Source organism: Girardinichthys multiradiatus, chromosome 22 (genome assembly GCF_021462225.1).
Source record: "Girardinichthys multiradiatus isolate DD_20200921_A chromosome 22, DD_fGirMul_XY1, whole genome shotgun sequence".
Classification (NCBI taxonomy): domain Eukaryota; kingdom Metazoa; phylum Chordata; class Actinopteri; order Cyprinodontiformes; family Goodeidae; genus Girardinichthys; species Girardinichthys multiradiatus.
Window position 1 is genome coordinate 26,218,947 of NC_061814.1, and position 18,819 is coordinate 26,237,765.

The following is an 18,819-nucleotide window of genomic DNA, read 5'->3' on the forward strand; positions in this document are numbered from 1 at the left end:
CATTAATTATGTTTTCTTGGAGCTCCTCTGTGCTCCTCCCCCTCGCTGTTGACTGACAGCCTCCGCTGCCTCCTGGGCCAGCCCGGCTTGGCTTGGAGCAGGGGAGTGGGTGATTGAATGGGCTAATAAATAGTGAAGGAGGGGTTGGTCACACCCCACACCATTGTACCAGCGCTGTCACGCCTGACCCTTAACCAAACACATCTACATGCACCCACACACACACTTACACACAAGCTTGTGTGCTGTCACACATACACATCTACACACCCACCTTCACATCACCTCTGTCAGCCCTGACCCTGTACCAAATACCCACCACCACCACCTCCGAATGAGGCCCACCGGCTATCACCTAGCAACCAAGGGAACAATGAGCTCCGAGGAGATGGAATGGGTTGAGCAAAGAGCAGGCTATTCTCCAGGGATGGAGGGAGTGATGGGGAGATGGAAGCCAAGTTGGTGAGAGGAGGTGGTCGAGGGTGATGGGAATGGAGTTAGGACACATCTTTAACCATGTCACAAAGAAGGTGCCTGCCTGGGAAACAAGGCAGTGCTTCTCTAACCCCGCAGGATGTCTAAGTGCAGCTCTGCTCCAATGCGCTTGGCTCGCTTCACTTTTAAAATCAAAGTGGAAAAAAGAAAACAAAATCTAACTTCTACATTTTTTCTTCCACAAATGACTTAACAGAAAACGTATAAGGCCAGATTAAAGGAAAGACCTGTACAATGCTGCATCAACTGCTGTCTAAGTGGAGAACTTTCTTTCAATAAAATCAAGAAGACTGTTTACTACTTTAATTGTTGACACAGGCATCTCAAAGTGTTGACCTTTCCTGTTTTATCAGATCTATATCTCCTCACTCATGGATAGTGTTAGCACAGACCATCTATCAACCTCTTATATGTATAAACGCAGGTAGGAAAGTGAATGAGAGTGAGTGATGAGAGGAGCCATGCTTAGCATAACAACACTGCCTATTCAGTCTCCATATAAACTATTAGGATCTATATTATAAATAGAAATTAAATTAGACAGATAAAATCCATGCACATGACTACCTCAAGCAGTTCTGACTTCTTGTTATGTTGTTCAATGTTCAACCCCCTAATGCTTCATCCTTAGTTTCGATAAGCAAAACTTTTGAGTTTATTTCATTACTGAACTATTAACGTTTATTACAGTTCATAAAAATTAATAAAGATACTTTTATTTACATGCACTGAGAGAGGAGAAAGGGAGGAAAACAAGAAGAAATGGTCTATCACTGGCCTGTTAAACATTAAAAAACGGCTTAAATGGGTTTCTCTGTTTTACAAAGAGTTTTATGAAGTGAAACTAAGTTATATAGAGTTTGATCAATGCCTCGAAGGACTCAAATTACTTATATGACCAAAAATCCTTGAGCTGGAGTCTATGACTTGATGTTTTGTATATTTCATAAACAAAATATACAAAACACTTTTTTTTAAGTGTTTTGTTTGAGTATGATAATGGAGACAAGATCAGATAAAAGACCCAAAAGAAGGGCGGTGATGCAGGGGTAGAGTGTGCAACCAATGTATCGAGGCTTCAGTCCTCGATACTGGCTGGTGTGGGTTCAAGTTCCAGCCCATTGACGTTTAATGCATGTCCTCCCCCTTCTTGCCACCCTATTTTCTCTCAACTCACTTTCAAAATATTTTTTAAATAAAGGCCACAAATAATTCCACCCAGAAGACGAAAGCTACAAACATCTCAAACCATCCCATACAACTTGGGCCAAAGGCGTAAATTAGAAAACACCAAATGAGGACCTCCAAGAATACTCCCCACAGAAAAACAGGCCCTGTGGCTCTGGGTGTGAATCATGCCCAATTTTCCAATAATCTCTGAGAGGAAATTGTGATGCCTTCTTTTTGTTTGCGAATATCAGTTTTTTTGCAAGTTCCCATTTGGGAATACAACCAGAACAGCCCATGAAGTTGGAATTCCAATTTGGAAAGTCAAAGGTGACAGCAAGGCCGAGTTCTGTAGCCAATACGGCTGCTGCATATTTAACGTGTTCTGAAAGTTGTAGGAGTAAACTATTTATCAGCACATCTAACAGTATCTCATTTAACTGGTGGTACATACAATTGATTTTCATCAACATCTTTCTTTAGTTAAGAGTAATACATTGTTATGATCTTATATTGCTAACAGCAGCACCACAACAATAAGCAAAGCCGACTGGTTTTCTATTTAACTTGGGTGTAATGTTGCAGCCAGATCAGAGCTCTGAAGGCAGGATAAGCACGAAGTTGTTAATCATTCTCTATATGCATGCCTCTTAGAGACTCCTGTACTTCATGAGAATAAACAGAAGCTATTGAGTTGATGCCAAATTCATCCTGAGACCCAATCACTGAACAAACGTCACCGTTAGGTCACTAGTTAGAAAGATGTCCTGGAAAACAATTCTCATATATTAATAATACACTTCTTAATGCACATGAGTGGGCACGTTTCTGATGGAGAAAAAGGGAAACACAGCTTTTAGGATAGATTCATATATGTGGTGAGAAAAAGCTTGAAATTGTCTGGTGTATTATATCCAATTACTTGATTAACTGAGAAATTATTCAATAGCGTACTCAGTTACCATAATCTTCAACAGATTTGTTCCTAAAGGTGTATCACCTCCTATTTAGGAGTGCAATTTAATACAAAGACTGTTTGTTGCTCTTTTGCAACAAACTGAACAATTCAGCCACTTCTTCCATTCTGACATTTATAAATTAGAAGTACTGGTCAGATTTCCCATCATGCTATTTGAAAATATACTAGATTTCTGTTTCATGACATTCTAAAGACTTAATGCAAACAATATTAGTCCCTTGAAAACAGTAACCCAACAGCCAGGTTATATTATTGACAGAAATGTGGCGTAAGCTACAAAACAGTGGTAGTTCCTGTCTGTGGGTCTAATGAAGGTGTCATAGGTATAGAGCAATGATGATCTGTAGCTTGGCATTACACAGATTCATGGATACACACACACACACACACACACACACACATGCACGCACACACACACAGACTAATGATTTGAAAGATTTAAGAGGCTGAGAAAAATAGACCTAAGGAGTGATACTATTGCTTCTAGTTGAAGTCAAATCAAAGAGCTTCAAGCTTTGTTCAAACATCCCTTTGTCATACATTCTTCTCCTTCAACTTATTCAGATGGAAAACTTGTAAAGTGTTGACACTGTCAGAAAGCAAGCAGGATGTAGCTATGGAAAAAAATTCAGATGAGTCTGTGTGCCTCTTATATTTCTGGCCTATACTGTCGTCCTGTTTAAAGTATTTGACTTTCTGCAGCCTGCAAATGTCAGTAAAGGTCTCTGGTATAATGTATTAGACAGAGGATGGCTATAAGTTACATCCTGAAAGGTGTGGGCCTTTGTGTCTGGTTTTCAGACTGTCTGGACTTCATGGGAACTATTTGCAACCACAGATTTAGGACTGAGCTCTATTCTACAAGCCACAATTATGCGGAGGACATTATCTAACTCTCATGCAACACACTAGAGAAGATCCCTCAAGCTATCTCCATGTACATCTCCATATAAAAGGGTCTGCAAGCTCAGTATGACAGCCTGGGGCTCATCAGGTCTTCCACTCCCTGGGCCTTTTATAAGCTATGGAAGCAGGAGAACCTAAGTTGGGAGGAAGGAGACCTCGTATGGACCCCTCCATCCAAAAAGCCAGATGTTAAAAATGCAGATGGACCTAAGGGAGGAAATGTCAAAAGAAAAAATATAAGGAAGGTAGAACTGGGTAGATAAGGGGAAAGAAGTGAGTGACAATAAAAGGGGCCAGGGAGAAAAGGGAAGGGAAATTGGAAAATCTAACAGACAGAAGAGGTTTGCTTCTATCTCCATCCTGCCATTTCATCCGCTGCTGGGCCCCAGTGTCACCCAGTTCTCCTCCAGCAGAGCTCGGCTTTGAAGTGATAATGGAGTTTTTGGCTAATGTTCTCCTCCAGGTGCCCCTGACTCCCTTTGCTTCTCTGTCTGCCAGTACAGCCACATAGATGAGAAGATATTGAGATCATTTAAAAGTCTAAAATAGAGCCTGTCTTTATCCTTACTTTCTGCCAACTCCACTTAATCTTTCACCACACCTTTTATTGCCTTCCATCCCTACATTACCTACACATTTCCTGGACTGAATTGCAAAAGTGGATTTCAACCATCAGTCCAAAATAGAGAAAAAAAAGAGAAGGTGAGATAACTCTTTCTCTAAAAACAACAAAATATCCTCTGTATTCCTCTCTGGTCCCTCTGTAATTTCTCTTTCACTGCTTGGTTCCTTCATCCTTTTAGCTTTCATGCTGTGCCTTCCTCTTTGTCAATCATTACTCAGAGCTTCACTCATCTTTGCTCCCTTTGAAGTGTTGAATTGGTGTGACAGGTAAACGCACACATACCTCTGGTAGAGTCCCAGACTGTAACATGCATTTCAGGAAACTGTGTGTGGGTGGGGCAGGTGTGTGCATGTACATGTACAGTCTGGTCTAAAACAGTGGGCTGGAGAAATCAATTCTATCCCCCAGCGAGTCTTTCTGAAACCAAACAAATCTAAGAAGGAAATACGCTCCCCTGCACAGAACAACATACTGTGCCTTACTGAAAACCATATCTTCACAACAGATCCACACAGACTCTTAGGATTATGAGATATACAGGGGTTGGACAATGAAACTGAAACACCTGTCATTTTAGTGTGGGAGGTTTCATGGCTAAATTGGACGAACCTGGTAGCTAGTCTTCATTGATTGCACATTGCACCAGTAAGAGCAGAGTGTGAAGGTTCAATTAGCAGGGTAAGAGCACAGTTTTGCTCAAAATATTGAAATGCACACAACATTATGGGTGACATACCAGATTTCAAAAGAGGACAAATTGTTGGTGCACGTCTTGCTGGCGCATCTGTGACCAAGACAACAGGTCTTTGTGATGTATCAAGAGCCACGGTATCCAGGGTAATGTCAGCATACCACCAAGAAGGACGAACCACATCCAACAGGATTAACTGTGGAAGCTGCCTGAAAAGGGATGTTCGGGTGCTAACCCGGATTGTATCCAAAAAACATAAAACCACGGCTGCCCAAATCACGGCAGAATTAAATGTGCACCTCAACTCTCCTGTTTCCACCAAAACTGTCCGTCGGGAGCTCCACAGGGTCAATATACACGGCCGGGCTGCTATAGCCAAACCTTTGGTCACTCGTGCCAATGCCAAACGTCGGTTTCAATGGTGCAAGGAGGGCAAATCTTGGGCTGTGGACAATGTGAAACATGTATTGTTCTCTGATGAGTCCACCTTTACTGTTTTCCCCACATCCGGGAGAGTTACGGTGTGGAGAAGCCCCAAAGAAGCATACCACCCAGACTGTTGCATGTCCAGAGTGAAGCATGGGGGTGGATCAGTGATGGTTTGGGCTGCCATATCATGGCATTCCTTTGGCCCAATACTTGTGCTAGATGGGCGCGTCACTGCCAAGGACTACCGAACCATTCTTGAGGAACCATTCATGTGCATCCAATGGTTCAAACATTGTATCTTGAAGGCGGTGCCGTGTATCAGGATGACAATGCACCAATACACACAACACGACTGGTGAAAGATTGGTTTGATGAACATGAAAGTGAAGTTGAACATCTCCCATGGCCTGTACAGTCACCAGGTCTAAATATTATTGAGCCACTTTGGGATGTTTTGGAGGAGCGAGTCAGGAAACGTTTTCCTCCACCAGTATCACGTAGTGACCTGGCCACTATCCTGCAAGAAGAATGGCTTAAAATCCCTCTGACCACTGTGCAGGACTTGTATATGTCATTCCCAAGACGAATTGATGCTGTATTGGCCGCAAAAGGAGGCCCTACACCATACTAATAAATTATTGTGGTCTAAAACCAGGTGTTTCAGTTTCATTGTCCAACCACTGTAGATTGCTTGCAGTGGAAAGTATTGCATAAAATAGGTGAGACTGGAAACAGAAACAGTGTTTGGACTGAAACAGGGTGTTTGATTTGTTTACTGATCCTGTTCAACCAAATATGCCTTTTCTGCTGTTTTATGAGAGAGAAAAATTGCTGAAGAAAAGGAGCATTATACAAAGCCTTTTGATAGAAAGATTCACTTAGATTCAGCATTTAAAAAAATTTATGGAGATAAATGTTGCAAAAAACTTGCTAAACATTTGCTAAACAATTTAAATATTATTAGTATTTAAAAAGTTTGGACCTACCAGTGACCCAGCTTCTCTACTTAGACTTCAGTCAGTGCCCATGACTGTTACTATTTGAATGATGGGACCACAGCTGCCTCATACCAGCGACCTCAACAATTAATATTATCACTTTTCTTCTAGCACAGGATGAATTCCTTACCACAGAGGACTTAATTAGCTAATTACCTCTATTAGAAAAAGTGGATTAGAACCAGCTCTTACCAGTAAACCCCCAATGATTATTAATGTCATTTGATTTGTTTTTCTGTGTTTGATTTTCTGTAACATTGTGGTGTTTTTGAAAAGCGCTATATAAATAAACTTGACTTGACTTGACTTGACTTAAACGATGTGATCACATGACATTAAAGTGCCGCAATATTTCTCTTCAAAGTGAAGTCTGTTTCACATATTTTTTTTCTGGTTCCTGTCAGAACTTGAGTTGACAGATGAAGGAAATGGAACATGTTTTTCTGAACACCATATATTTATGTTTCTTATTTTGATTTGAATGAGGAAGTATTTATTGAGTTTTCCTGTCGTGTTGATATAGTCGTCGCATAAAAATAGCTTATAAAACTGACTGACAATACTCAAGCCTTCACCACTTATCAATGGTCAAGCATTTTGGCTACTCGGTAGACTGAAGAAATTATGACACAATGATGAACAAGATACAAACGATTTGGAGGCACTGTGCAAACACCAAATCTTGTTAACCATTTGGAGCTAAAGTTAGCATCCATTAATTATTTTGCGATCTGTGCAATACTAAAGGGCTTTTTCACACAAAAGAGTCAAACGGGTCTGGACTCTAGTTGAGAATCTTAGGGTGTATTCACACCTGCCATGTTTGGTCCACCTTTACTGTAGGTGTGAATACACTCATGCCAACCCTGGTCCGGACCAAACAACCAAACCGAGACCCATTTTTTGATTTGGTCTTGGTCCACTATCCTATCCTTGTTTTCAGAAAAACACATTTGGAAAAACTCCGAATATAGTGTAGCAATCCTGTTGTTTGGAAGCAAAAGCTTCAAATTTAAATAATATGTCTGACCTTCTTACTTTTTTCCAAAATTATGTCTGAGTCTTGTTTATGCTAGTAAATATTAATGCTTGAAGGTTGCACAAACGATAGATCATCACTAAATAACTCCATCAACCTGCAAAGCAACTCACCCCTATAGAAGTCAACTGATCTGCCCATGTGACTATATCTTGCTTGGCGAGTCAAGGGCGTAACAGAGGCGGTTTGACCTCTACCCCCCTAGCTGCATCGGCCATGTCACAAAACACAGAAGGTTTGAAAAAAGGGGCCTTAATCCCACCTTGAAGTGTTTTGTGATAGAGGCTTGTATTGCATCCAACCAGCTTGATTGTAATTGAGTCATTTACAAATTTTCTTCTATTAGTTTAATAATGTCATTTTCAGACACTTGAGGAAATGTTAAACATTAAAGCTACATTAACATTAGTTGATTAATGGTTGGTTTTTTTTCACAGTGTAGCTGTAAAAAAATAAAAACATTGGCTATAAACAGTAAAAATCCCAATAGGGATATTTTTTTGTGCTGTAAATTGCTCTCAATTTATATTAGCCATAAAGCAACTAATATAAGAATGAATACATTCAAACAGCAGAAACAAATGTAATTCTTTTTTTTTTTTTTTTTTTTATTGGATTAAGATTATTTTATTGTTTCACCATCGTAAATACTCCACCCTCATAAACTGATTCAGCAATAGGTGAAGAAAGACTAAACCTTATTTACTAAACCTGTGGGGGTTTAGTAAATAAAATTTTTCCTACCTTGCCTGCACAATGTTAACAGAATTAACCTCGAGGCATACTATGCAGTGTTTTCATGTAGATGCAGCTCTGTAGGCCAGGGAGTCTGAAGAATAAAAAGCCTGGAGATGTGCTGAGTATAAAAAAACTGAGAATGGATCTGCTCAGCCACAGACACAGAGGAGACACACATATGCACAAACACACAGAAATGTAGCCACAGGGAAGAGGAAGGAGTTCACCCAGGTTTCTCCTGCTAGAGGATAAAGGGATGCATTCAAAGCCTGTAATTACATATACACACACACAACTAAAAATCCAAAAATCTCTTTCCATCCATTACACCACACTTTTCCCAAGCAATAGGATCAGATTTCATTTAGGAAATAAAAGGAGCTTTTTGAACTATTTCAACTCCCAAATCTTTCTGTGCCCGCCTTCCGCCTGCTAAGAAACTGTAAACAGCCCGAATCTGAGCCCCACAGAGCCCTGGTTGTTGCAGCAGTAAACCATCAGGAGGAGGGAAAGGTATTTTGTCAGTGGCAACCTTCTACATGGTTTAGAAAACTGCATGTCAGACCTCTTATTGCTTCCTTTCAGCGGTAGCTTTCTACCTGCCACTTGTCAAAAAGGCGACACTTGCATAGTACATAACCAATAGTTGACAGATTCTCCCACCAGAGTTGTGGATCTTTACAGCTCCTCCAAAGTAACCATCCTCTTGTCTGCTCCACTGATTAACGCCCACCTTGTCAGCTCAGGTGGACAGCCATGTCTGTTTGGGTTTGCAGTTGTGCCATACTCTTTCTTTTTCCATGTATGATGGATAAAGCAGTACCCTTTAAAATCTTTACAGCTTGGGATAATATTTTATAACCTAACACAGCTTCAGATTTTTCCACACCTTTATCCCTGCCCTGTCTACCATGGTCTTCATGATAGTTTTTTTCACTAAAATTCTTGAATAAACCTACGAGGCCTTCACAATGGAGTCGGATTTATACTGGACTCTACGTGAAAAGGTTTAAGTGGTTTGAGACATATATGTTCATTCAAACACACCCAAACAGTCACCACATTGGCTGTTATTAGTGGAACAGAGCTGCAGCATTCCTCAAACCCCTGCTTTCAGATTTCAAGGAGTAAAGTGCATGTGTGGGTGTGCTTGCGTTTGCATGTGAAAAAACACAAGAGTAGCCTTTCCTCCCATTTGTGTCAGTTCCAATCTGGAGCTGGCTGTCATAGAAGCAAACTGTCGGCAGCCACACAGAGAGGAGGAAGACAAGGAGGAGAAGGCCTTCAGTGGCTGTGAAAGTGAATTCCCTGTGTGTGTATACTCATGACGGATCTAGACCACACTATGATGTCTTATTCATGCCGTATTAATTCATAATGACCTGATGAATCCCCAGCGTGATGATGTTCACGCACAGACGCTCAAATGTGCCGTCAATGATTGAGATGGTCATCGCAGTAGAATTTGTGTGTGTGTGTGTGTTTGCTTTTATGAATATTTAGAGCATCTGCCTCGAAGTGTGTATGTAGAGCAGCATGTTCCAGACGATGGACATGCACACAGACCACTGACTTTCAAGCGCTTTGTTGTGAATATTTAACAATCTATCTGTTCAATTATTCGTCAGGAAGGTCACAGAATCATTAGGAAATATAAACACTGATGTTTCCTCTCTGCCTTTACTGCATCTTTGCTTCTGTCTTTTCCACCTTCAACTTTTTCTCTTTATCTGGTCAAACTTTCTTCCTCCATTCTTCTCGCCTCTTGCTCCCCCCCCCATTGTGCTGCGGTTGTGAATATTTCAGATGGCAGAGTGGTTTTTAAATTACCCCCTTTTGGCTTCCGCTCTCCTCACATGGTTTCGTCTGCGTTTCTCTCTCACACACGGTCTGACTCGTAAAGAAAACAGTGACAAGCCATAAAAGCCACTTTTACCAGCTGACAAGGACAGGGGCAGGACGGGGGGCACGGGGGCAAGGAGTTGCCAGGTATTTTTCTAGTTAGCCGCTATGCCAAACCCCTCCACAAACCTCAATATTCTAAAGTTCTGCTGAAGAAGGTAAAGTACACTTTGACTCAAGTGATTCTCAGGGAACTGAAAGCTTAATTTGGTTGTCTGTGCAAAATTAAAGAATAACCACTAAAATGTATACATATATAAATTATATAGAGTAGATATGGATCAAAAAACTTTTACAAATCAATGGATTTCTTCTGTTTTTAATTTATCACAGTCAAATTAAGGGAAAGAAGTTATCAAACAACCAAAGCCATTTGTGAAAAAACGATTGCCCCCTAAATGTAAAAACTGGTTGTAGAACCTTTGGTGGCAACGCATGCCATCAAGCATTTGCAATAACAAGCAATTAGTCTTTCAGTTACCGAGGAGGAATTCTGGCCCACTCTTCTCTGCAGAATTGTTTTTAATCAGCCACATTGGGGAGTTTCAGAATAAACAGACTACTTAAGGTCAAGCCAGAGCATCTCAATCAGATTTATGTCCAGACTTTGAATAGACCGTCACAAACCTTCTGCATAACCCAGTTAGTTTGAGCTTAAAGTCACAAAATGTCAAACAGAGATTTGGCTTCAAGATTTCACAGAAGATTTTCCCTAAATTAAAACATCATCAAGAAAATTTTTGACAAATGTGAGACGGGCCGTTGTGTTCTTTTTGGTCAGCATTGGTTTTGAGCCTTAGAACTCCACCATGGATTTGTGCCCAGTCTCTTTCTTATAGATGAATCACAAACTCTGACCTTAACTGGGGCAATTGCAGTTTTTCAAAAGTTATTCAGGGTTCTTCCATGACCTCCTGGATGAGTTGCTGATGTGCTATAGGAGTAATTTTGGTAGGCTGAGCACTCTTGGAAAGGTCCACCACTGTTCAATGGTTTAACCATTTGTGGATAATGGCACTCACTGGTTTGCTGGAGTTACAAAGCCTTAGATGGCAATGATTTTGTTTCTCATTAGTTTTTGAACCTCTGTAGATCAGGGCATGATGTGTGGCTTTTGAGATCATTTAGCCTACTTCATATTGTAGGACAGATTTGATGTAAGTGATTTCTTAATTCTACAGGCAATAATCAGGCCTGGGTGTAATTAGAGAAACTGAAGGAAATCCATATGAGGGAAAATACTTTTTCACAGCACTGTACTCAGTGTCAGACAACTCACAGTCAGGAAATCAGGATATCTGATGCTAATGGCCCAGAAACCTCCTGATTGGGATGGGTTGCCATGGGGATAGGTGCCAAGTGGGGCCCCAAACAGTCCTCATGGGGTGTGTGTGTATGTGCGTGTGTGTGTGTGGGGGGGGTTGTAAGAGAGACCTAGTGTGCCGAGGAAGGTCATTCATCAGCAAAGAGACAAAGAAAGGGAAATGACAAGCTTTAACAGCTTGCCACTTACACACACTAAAATGAACAAACACACACATGTGCCCAACAATAAATAAACACCCCACAGCAGTCATGGATATAGAGAAGAAAACACATTCTCACCATTTTTTCATGCAGCCATACAAAAAAAACTATCTTTCTAGCTTTGTGACACAGAAAGCGTTGGTCTACCACATCGAGTTTTTTTAGGCCAATCAGTTAAACAGGAAAAATGGAAAATGCTGTTTACTGACTCACAACAGAATCAAAAACAAGTTGCAATAGGCATCTGTGGCAGAGAGATGATTTATAAGCTTAATGATAGCTCACATTATTTATTCTAGACTTCCTTTTGCCGAGCATGTCTTTCTTCTCACACTGGGCTACCGTTCCCTAAGCATCGAGTGATCAACAAACACCAAACACAGCATCTCTGCAGCACAAACACAGAGGAACCAGCTTTGCATCAACACATCGAAGCAGCTTTAATCTACCCCCAAAGCCATAAAGATAGTCCCCGGTGCGTGCAAACCATCTGTACATTAGCGCACAGAGATGTAATTAGAGCGTTATTCTGTGTGCTTGAATTTAATTATTGTTATTTACATTTTATCACCTTTTTTTACTCTCTCTCATATTTTGTGAGCTTTGTCCCGTATATTAACAAGTGTGTTTGGGGTTTGTGTACATGGGGAAACCTGTTGCCAGGCATTAACCTGACTGTGAAAAATGAAAGATCTAAATGAAGGATGAGACACACCTCTGCTTGTAATCCTCTGCCAGGATTTCCTCAGCTCCCCTGTAGTGCAGGTACAATCACACCCTTCCCTCCTCCCCGCTCCTCCTCTAATACCTCCCGGGAGAAATATACAAGGGAAATCCTCTCCCAGTCAACCCGCTGACGTTATGTTAGACATCAATGAAAGCAGCAATCCCTCAAATAAACCAATTTTGTTGTCTGTATTTGTTTGTGGCACCAAGAAGCAACACAGTAATCAAAAACCACAAAGTACCTCTTTCCCTCCTCCTCCCCCCAAACTTCTATCTTTAGTAGCAAACAGATGCTATTCTCTGGGGCCAGCTATCAGGCTAACTGCTCTCCACTCCTCTAAGTCTGCTCACCTATGTCTCTCTTTCCCACCATCCTGTGGTCCTTCCTTCCGCTAGCTCTCCCACAGCGAAATACACTAATTACAACCATAGATGAGCAGATTACAGATCTAAAGAGCAGTGGAAGTGGGATGAGGAGCAGTTAGGGGTGGTAGGATGGGGGCAACAGGTTGTTAACAGTGATAAATGCAACTCTATTTTCACTGTTATTGTTTTAGCTGCCTTTCGCCTCCACGTCACCTTTGCCATGCCTTCTTGTTGGTGCCATCCATCACAGACGGCTTTAACTAACTAACTATCTCCAATCATCTCTAATCAATTCCAATTATCTTTCCTCTGACCCTCATGCATCAGTGTCTCGGTATCTCTCAAGAATGGGAAGAGGTAGAGAAGTGGGGGTGTAGAGAGGATTTAAAACACAAAGCAGAAAACTCTATTAAACATACTTCATGTGCTAGAGAGAAGAGAGATCCTCAATACCCAAGGATTCACAGAACTGCGGTTTAAAAATTCATAAAAGTGGTTTATTATTTATTTTCCAAAATCAATGTTCTAGAAAATACTTTGTTACACAACTTTTCCCAAAATCCTTTTTAATCCCACTAGAATGAGCACACAAAAGATAAAGTGAGTAGAAGCAGAGTGTCAAAGTATAGAAAAAAGAGGAGCAATAAAGCTTGTCTTTAGGAAAATAAAACATCTGGGTTAGTCCTTCACCTGAGGGCATTGAGCTTTCAAACTAGTCTTTCTTGTCAGGATCATAAAGTAATAAATATTTTTGAACTAATGTAAAGATAGAAAAATGCAGATTCTTAGGCAAATTCACAAAGCTATTTGCAGGTGATAAACAGGTGCAAATCTAAGTTAGTGCTACTGAGCACTGTGCTGACACAGTGTACACCTAATTACATTATACATGATTTTAGCAGAGGAAAGAACACCCATATTAATACATATTCATGTAAATTACAACTGGAACAACCAGTGTTACATTCTCAAAGACCAAAGCCATTTGAAAAAAAACAAGAACAAAGAAATAAAAAATATTTAAAAAAATACAATCTACTAAAAGCTGTTGGCAGTTTTGGAAAAGAAGGAGCAAAATGTGAAAAAGCTCTCTGTTTCACTGCTGGCTTTACAAAAAATATTTCAGCGATGTCCAAGCCACAAAATTTCATGACTTTTTTAGTAATTCTTTCATGATATTTTTGCAAATAATATTTTTAATCAAAAAAATGGTTGAAATTGTATGTAAATCCTGCTGGTGCTTATTAACAGAGCAAGAGCCTATACAGAATAGTTCAGTAGTCTAATTTACCCATGTCTCTTTTCTTTATCTCTTTGATTACTTCACTGATCAGGTATGTTTGTGGCTGAATAGAGGACAACTGCGACCTGATGCAAAAGTAGATACAAGATGCTACCATTTACTGGACTTCATGGGTGTATTTGCATCTGCATGTGACTTCTACTTTGTGAATCCAATTGAGAAATAAAGCAAATAGCACAACTTTTCTTTACAGAGAAGGCCAATCAAAAATATTTAAGGCAGGAGCAAGACAATGTCCAGCTCAGACACACCACACTTTCAACATAATAATCCTGTCCTGCTTCTAATCCCACACTACAAAATTGTATTATGTTTAATATACTGGAAGTCTTTTACAAGGTCTCTGTCATGAATATTACGTTTTTGAGTTTCGTTTTGGATCTTGCTCATGACTGTTTATATTCTCCAGGTGGTGCTTTATTAGTTCTTTTTTCATGTTTAGTTTCTTATTATTATATTTTGTTCATGGTGCATTTTAGTGTATGTTGTGTTATCTATAAGAATTTCAATAATTAGCTTCATTCAGTCCACCTGCTCCATCAGTCTCCTTGTTTTCACCTATGTCATGCTCCATTTATAGTCTTCCAATCTGTTTACTCCTTGTTTGAGAATGCTGTTTGCCTTGCCAAGCCTGTCCAGGGCTGTTCGCTTTGCCACACATGTTCTTTATGGTTAGTTTTCACCATGCCAAGCCTGTCCATCTCTATTCCTGCCTCTGCAACCACCTCTCTGCTGTTAGCGTTCCTTTTTGCTGTTTATTAAACTTTTTCATGCCTGCCTGCATTTAGGTCCTACTCCAAAAGCCCCCACCTTTGACAGTCTCACTTGCCAATTATTCACATACACAATAGAATCTTAATTACTGTCAATTCCATGGCTCTTGATTTTACATGTATTTAATTTGTTAAACACATGGCACCAGAAAAGCTTTATGTTTCACTTCAAATCCTTTTGTCATCCAGCCTAAGATAAACAAATTTGTGTAAAAACAGAAACATAGCAAATAAATCAAGAACTATTTAAACAATATCTTCCTCCAGAATGTAGCAGAAAAGCCAGTTCTTGGGTATAATAATGAGCACAGAGCTGGATTGAATGAAAGAGCTGAGCAGCAATGGCACAATCCTGTGGCTGCTGGCAGAGTACACGGCTCCAGATGGACTAATCACACTTTTTCAAGGCCATCCACTGGACTGAAAGGGCCTTGGCCCACTCTGCATCTCATATCTGTTAAAGAGATAACTTGGTGCAAGGCTTGAGACAGCCGTTTTGTCCCTAAAGGAAGGAAACTGGTTCAAAGTTTAGGCGGCTGGTTTTGGCATAATGATGGGTGACAGGTAGAGTTGGTTGCAAGGAAGTGACAGATAGATTCAAGATGGTGTTAAACATCAAACCAAAGGACAAACAGATGGTGGGTCGCGGCATGGGTCATTGGTTAGTAGAACAACTATGTAGTTAGTAGGGAGGGAAACGATTTTTCCAAGTCCTGATGTTTCATTATTCCCAGATGCTCCAGGTAATCTGAAATGAAACTGGAGCCGGAATGATCAACCAGTGGCAGGGACACCGATTATCCCAAAGAGAGAATAAAAAACCCTGTGCCTTGCTACAGAGGGGAATTAAGATTTAGCATTACTGTGGGACTATTTGCTGCAGGGTGAATCGGTGAAATGATGTGTGTGTGTAAGAACACACCAAAACTTGCTGCTCTTATTCAAATGATGGAGATGGAGTCCCCTTGTAGAGTGAACTTTGAAGATCTAATGTAATCTTGCAACAGTATTCATAGCCACTGAAAGTTTTTATATTTTGTCACATTACAACAATACAATGTATGTTACTACGATTATAGACAACCACAAATTAGTACAAAATTATAAACGGAAAAATATAACTGGCTTTCTTATATTTGTGCAAATAACAATCTGAGAAGTGTGGCATGCATATTTGTTCAACTCCCACATACACCTAAGTCTTTTCAGGCCACGTCTCTACAAGATATGGGTTTTTGTCCACTCTTCTTTGTGAAGTAGCTCAAGCTCAATTAAATTTGATTGCGCGTGCTATTCAAGTCTTGTTCTTCTCCTAGTTTTTATTTCAGTATTGTTCTGTTTTTTCTCCATCTATGTTTCCACCAACTCTAACTGGCTTACCTGGCCCAGGAGATGAACAACTTACCCACAGCCTGATGTTGCCACCACCATTTTTTAGGCGTAGCTGATAGAAGGAGATGAGTAAACATGCACGCCACATGTTTCGTTTCACATCGCATTGAATCCTAACACATTGAAATTTATGGCTGTGATGAAACAAGATGTGAAAACTTTCAAGGGGTTTTCACAGTTTTACAAGGCACTGTTTGTCCGTGTGTAGCTTGTGTCATTTCATTTTCCTTTTACCAACAGTTCTCTAGCAGACAGCAAACACTGAAAAAAACTGCAAATGAATCAACAGGAAGCCCCAACATTGTGCAAAGAAAAGCCCACTTTGCCGTTATAAGTCCTGGTGCACTAATAACTCTCCATGAGGCTTGCTGTTCTTTCCAGCAAATGTAACCGAATCCTAATTGTTCTTTAACTGTGTTTAAACCGAATCAAACCATGGCCAACACTCCGTAGGTTTACATCTCAGAAGACCGATGGAGGTTTTCATTACAAAGAAAAGACTAACAGAGATGGCAGGTGTGCTGATAGATATGAAGAAGTAAGTGTAAAACTAATGTGAAATAAAAAAAAAAAGATCTGGATGTACTTACAGCCGAGACAAGCCAGGGTTCTTCTGAAATAGCAGCTCCGGAAGCTGCTGCAGTTGATTACGGTTCAGCCGCCTGCGGCAGGAAAGACGTACGGGCTGTCAGTGAAGTTTGTATGAGTATTCATAGGTGTATAGGCTGTGAACAATTTCATCTAGGTGCCATGGAATCAGCTTAGCCTCAGGCTATTGTGTTTCAGTCGGCTCTGAATGTCACATAAAAAGGCCACTGAAAGTTAAGGGTAATTAAACAGACAGAAACTGTACCATAAATTATCCAATTGTGCTCCTTGTGGAATTCAAGGCATTGCTGGCTTTGAGAGAAGAGCAGAAAACCTGATTTACAACTACTGGTTATTTAAACATGAACATATTTTTTATCTGGAGCAATCTGTCTGAACAAGAGAAAAGGATGAGCGAGTGTAAGCCCGATAAAGCACTGACATGCTATGGTAGCCAACAACAAAGTCCTCGTGAAACAACTAACATCCAAGACTGGCAGGCTGTATGCAAATACAACAATTAAGTCAATGAGAAACAGAACGTTGCAAATCTTTTGGAAACCACAGATCTCTGCTCTCTGAAAGGCCCCGTTGGAAGCACACAGGAGTGAAATTAAAGGCACTGAAAGTCTGCAAATGTGAAAGGCATACCGCTGCTGTGCCTTCAGATAAATTCAGACAGATGTTGGGACTTGTGCCCCTTACTGTGTACACTAAAAAAAGTGTGTGCCCAGATGAAATATGGATTTTGGGAACAATACGCATTAATGGCCTGCTGATGCTTGCTGCATTTACATTGAACTGTACCTGTTAACCTGTTTTCTGCAAGTTAGACTATAAAGTTATTTGATGTTCAGGTTCACATGTGGGTAGAAGCGCTGCCTTACTAATGAGCTGGCTGAGGTGTGGTTGATAATGTTTGTCTGTGTGTTTTTCCTGCAGCTTTACAAGCCGTTAAATAGTCCTGGTGCTGTCCAGATGAGCCAGGATTGCGGTGCGGTAGGCCTTTTAAGCCCACATATCCCACCGAGGGCATTCCTGTCAGGCAAAGCTAATAAAAAATACACTCCCAGCCCACACTGTACCCTCTCAGCACCATCAGACCACAATGGATTGACATGGGAGTGCCTCAGTCTTGACACTGGTTTGGGTTTGTACTGTTAAAGTCATTATCAATACATATATGTGGAAGAGTGGGATTTTCATTTAAAGTTTAAATAAAGTAAAGAAATGTGTTTAGCCTATTTATATAAAACCCTGGGTAGTACTTACAGTCTCTCCAGCTCCTTCATGTCATCAAAAGCCCCACGCTCGATCACTGTAATCTGATTCTCCATCAGCTGTCTGCAGAAAAAGGGCACGCATGTGACTTTATTAGTAACAAGGTAAAGGAGTGAGTTTGAGGGTTAAAGCTTTGGATGGTGAGAGTTATAACAAAATGCATTTAAGTGCAGTATATTCTGCCTTTTTCAAGGTCCCAAACACAGACACACAAACATTCAGGGCAGCGGTGTGGACTGAGGGTACTGTGTGGAATCTTGGCAAAGGAGCTACAGATAGCAGCCAGGAAAGTTTCCAAGGTGGCGCAGAAAGTGAGAGTCTGGGTGTTAGTGTGGTCTGAGGTGGGGGGTGTAGCAGTTTGGCTGGGCACTAGACAAGAAAGAAGGCCAAGGGGGTCAGAACGCTTTAGGTGACCTTCACAGTTTTTACAAGTAGCCAAAATAAGGGAAAGAATGATGTGTGTGTCTATGTCAGAGTTTTAGACATTGCAAGCCTATTGCTCATACACCGAAAACAGATGAATAACAGCAAGAATAATTTGCACAATCAAGCAGTGTTGGTTTTAATATGGGCAATATGGCTTTTTGCTCACGGTGCCTCTATGTGCGAGCACAGCACAAGCAATCAGGTTGTGAAAAAAAAATTTCTTGGGCTTATTTGCATCACCAGTGTGTTTGCTGGTGGCAGAGTAAATGGCAAAAGGGCTGAACACATATAGCACTTTTCCCCTCATACTCACACCTCAAAGAACATTTCAACATGTAGATGGGGAAATCTGAAATCAAACCCGCAACCTTTAAAACATAATGAAACCTAGACTGGAGAACTTTACAATAACATGTATCACATGTCCAAAGCCCAATGTATATCTATTTATTTAAAATTAATTCTAAA

At 40.5% G+C, this 18,819-nt stretch overlaps 1 protein-coding gene across 2 annotated transcripts in view; it reads right to left on the minus strand.

Moving 5' to 3' along the window:
• The window catches only part of slit1a (slit homolog 1a (Drosophila)), a 108,539-nt gene that overhangs the window by 71,821 nt on the left and 17,899 nt on the right, over window positions 1–18,819 (minus strand). For both annotated transcript variants that reach the window (XM_047351649.1, XM_047351648.1), the window contains exons 3-4: window positions 17,917–17,988; window positions 16,647–16,718 (exon numbers count right to left, since the gene is read on the minus strand). In XM_047351649.1, the coding sequence (XP_047207605.1) occupies window positions 16,647–16,718; window positions 17,917–17,988 (144 nt within the window). The remainder of the gene's footprint in view (window positions 1–16,646; window positions 16,719–17,916; window positions 17,989–18,819) is intronic.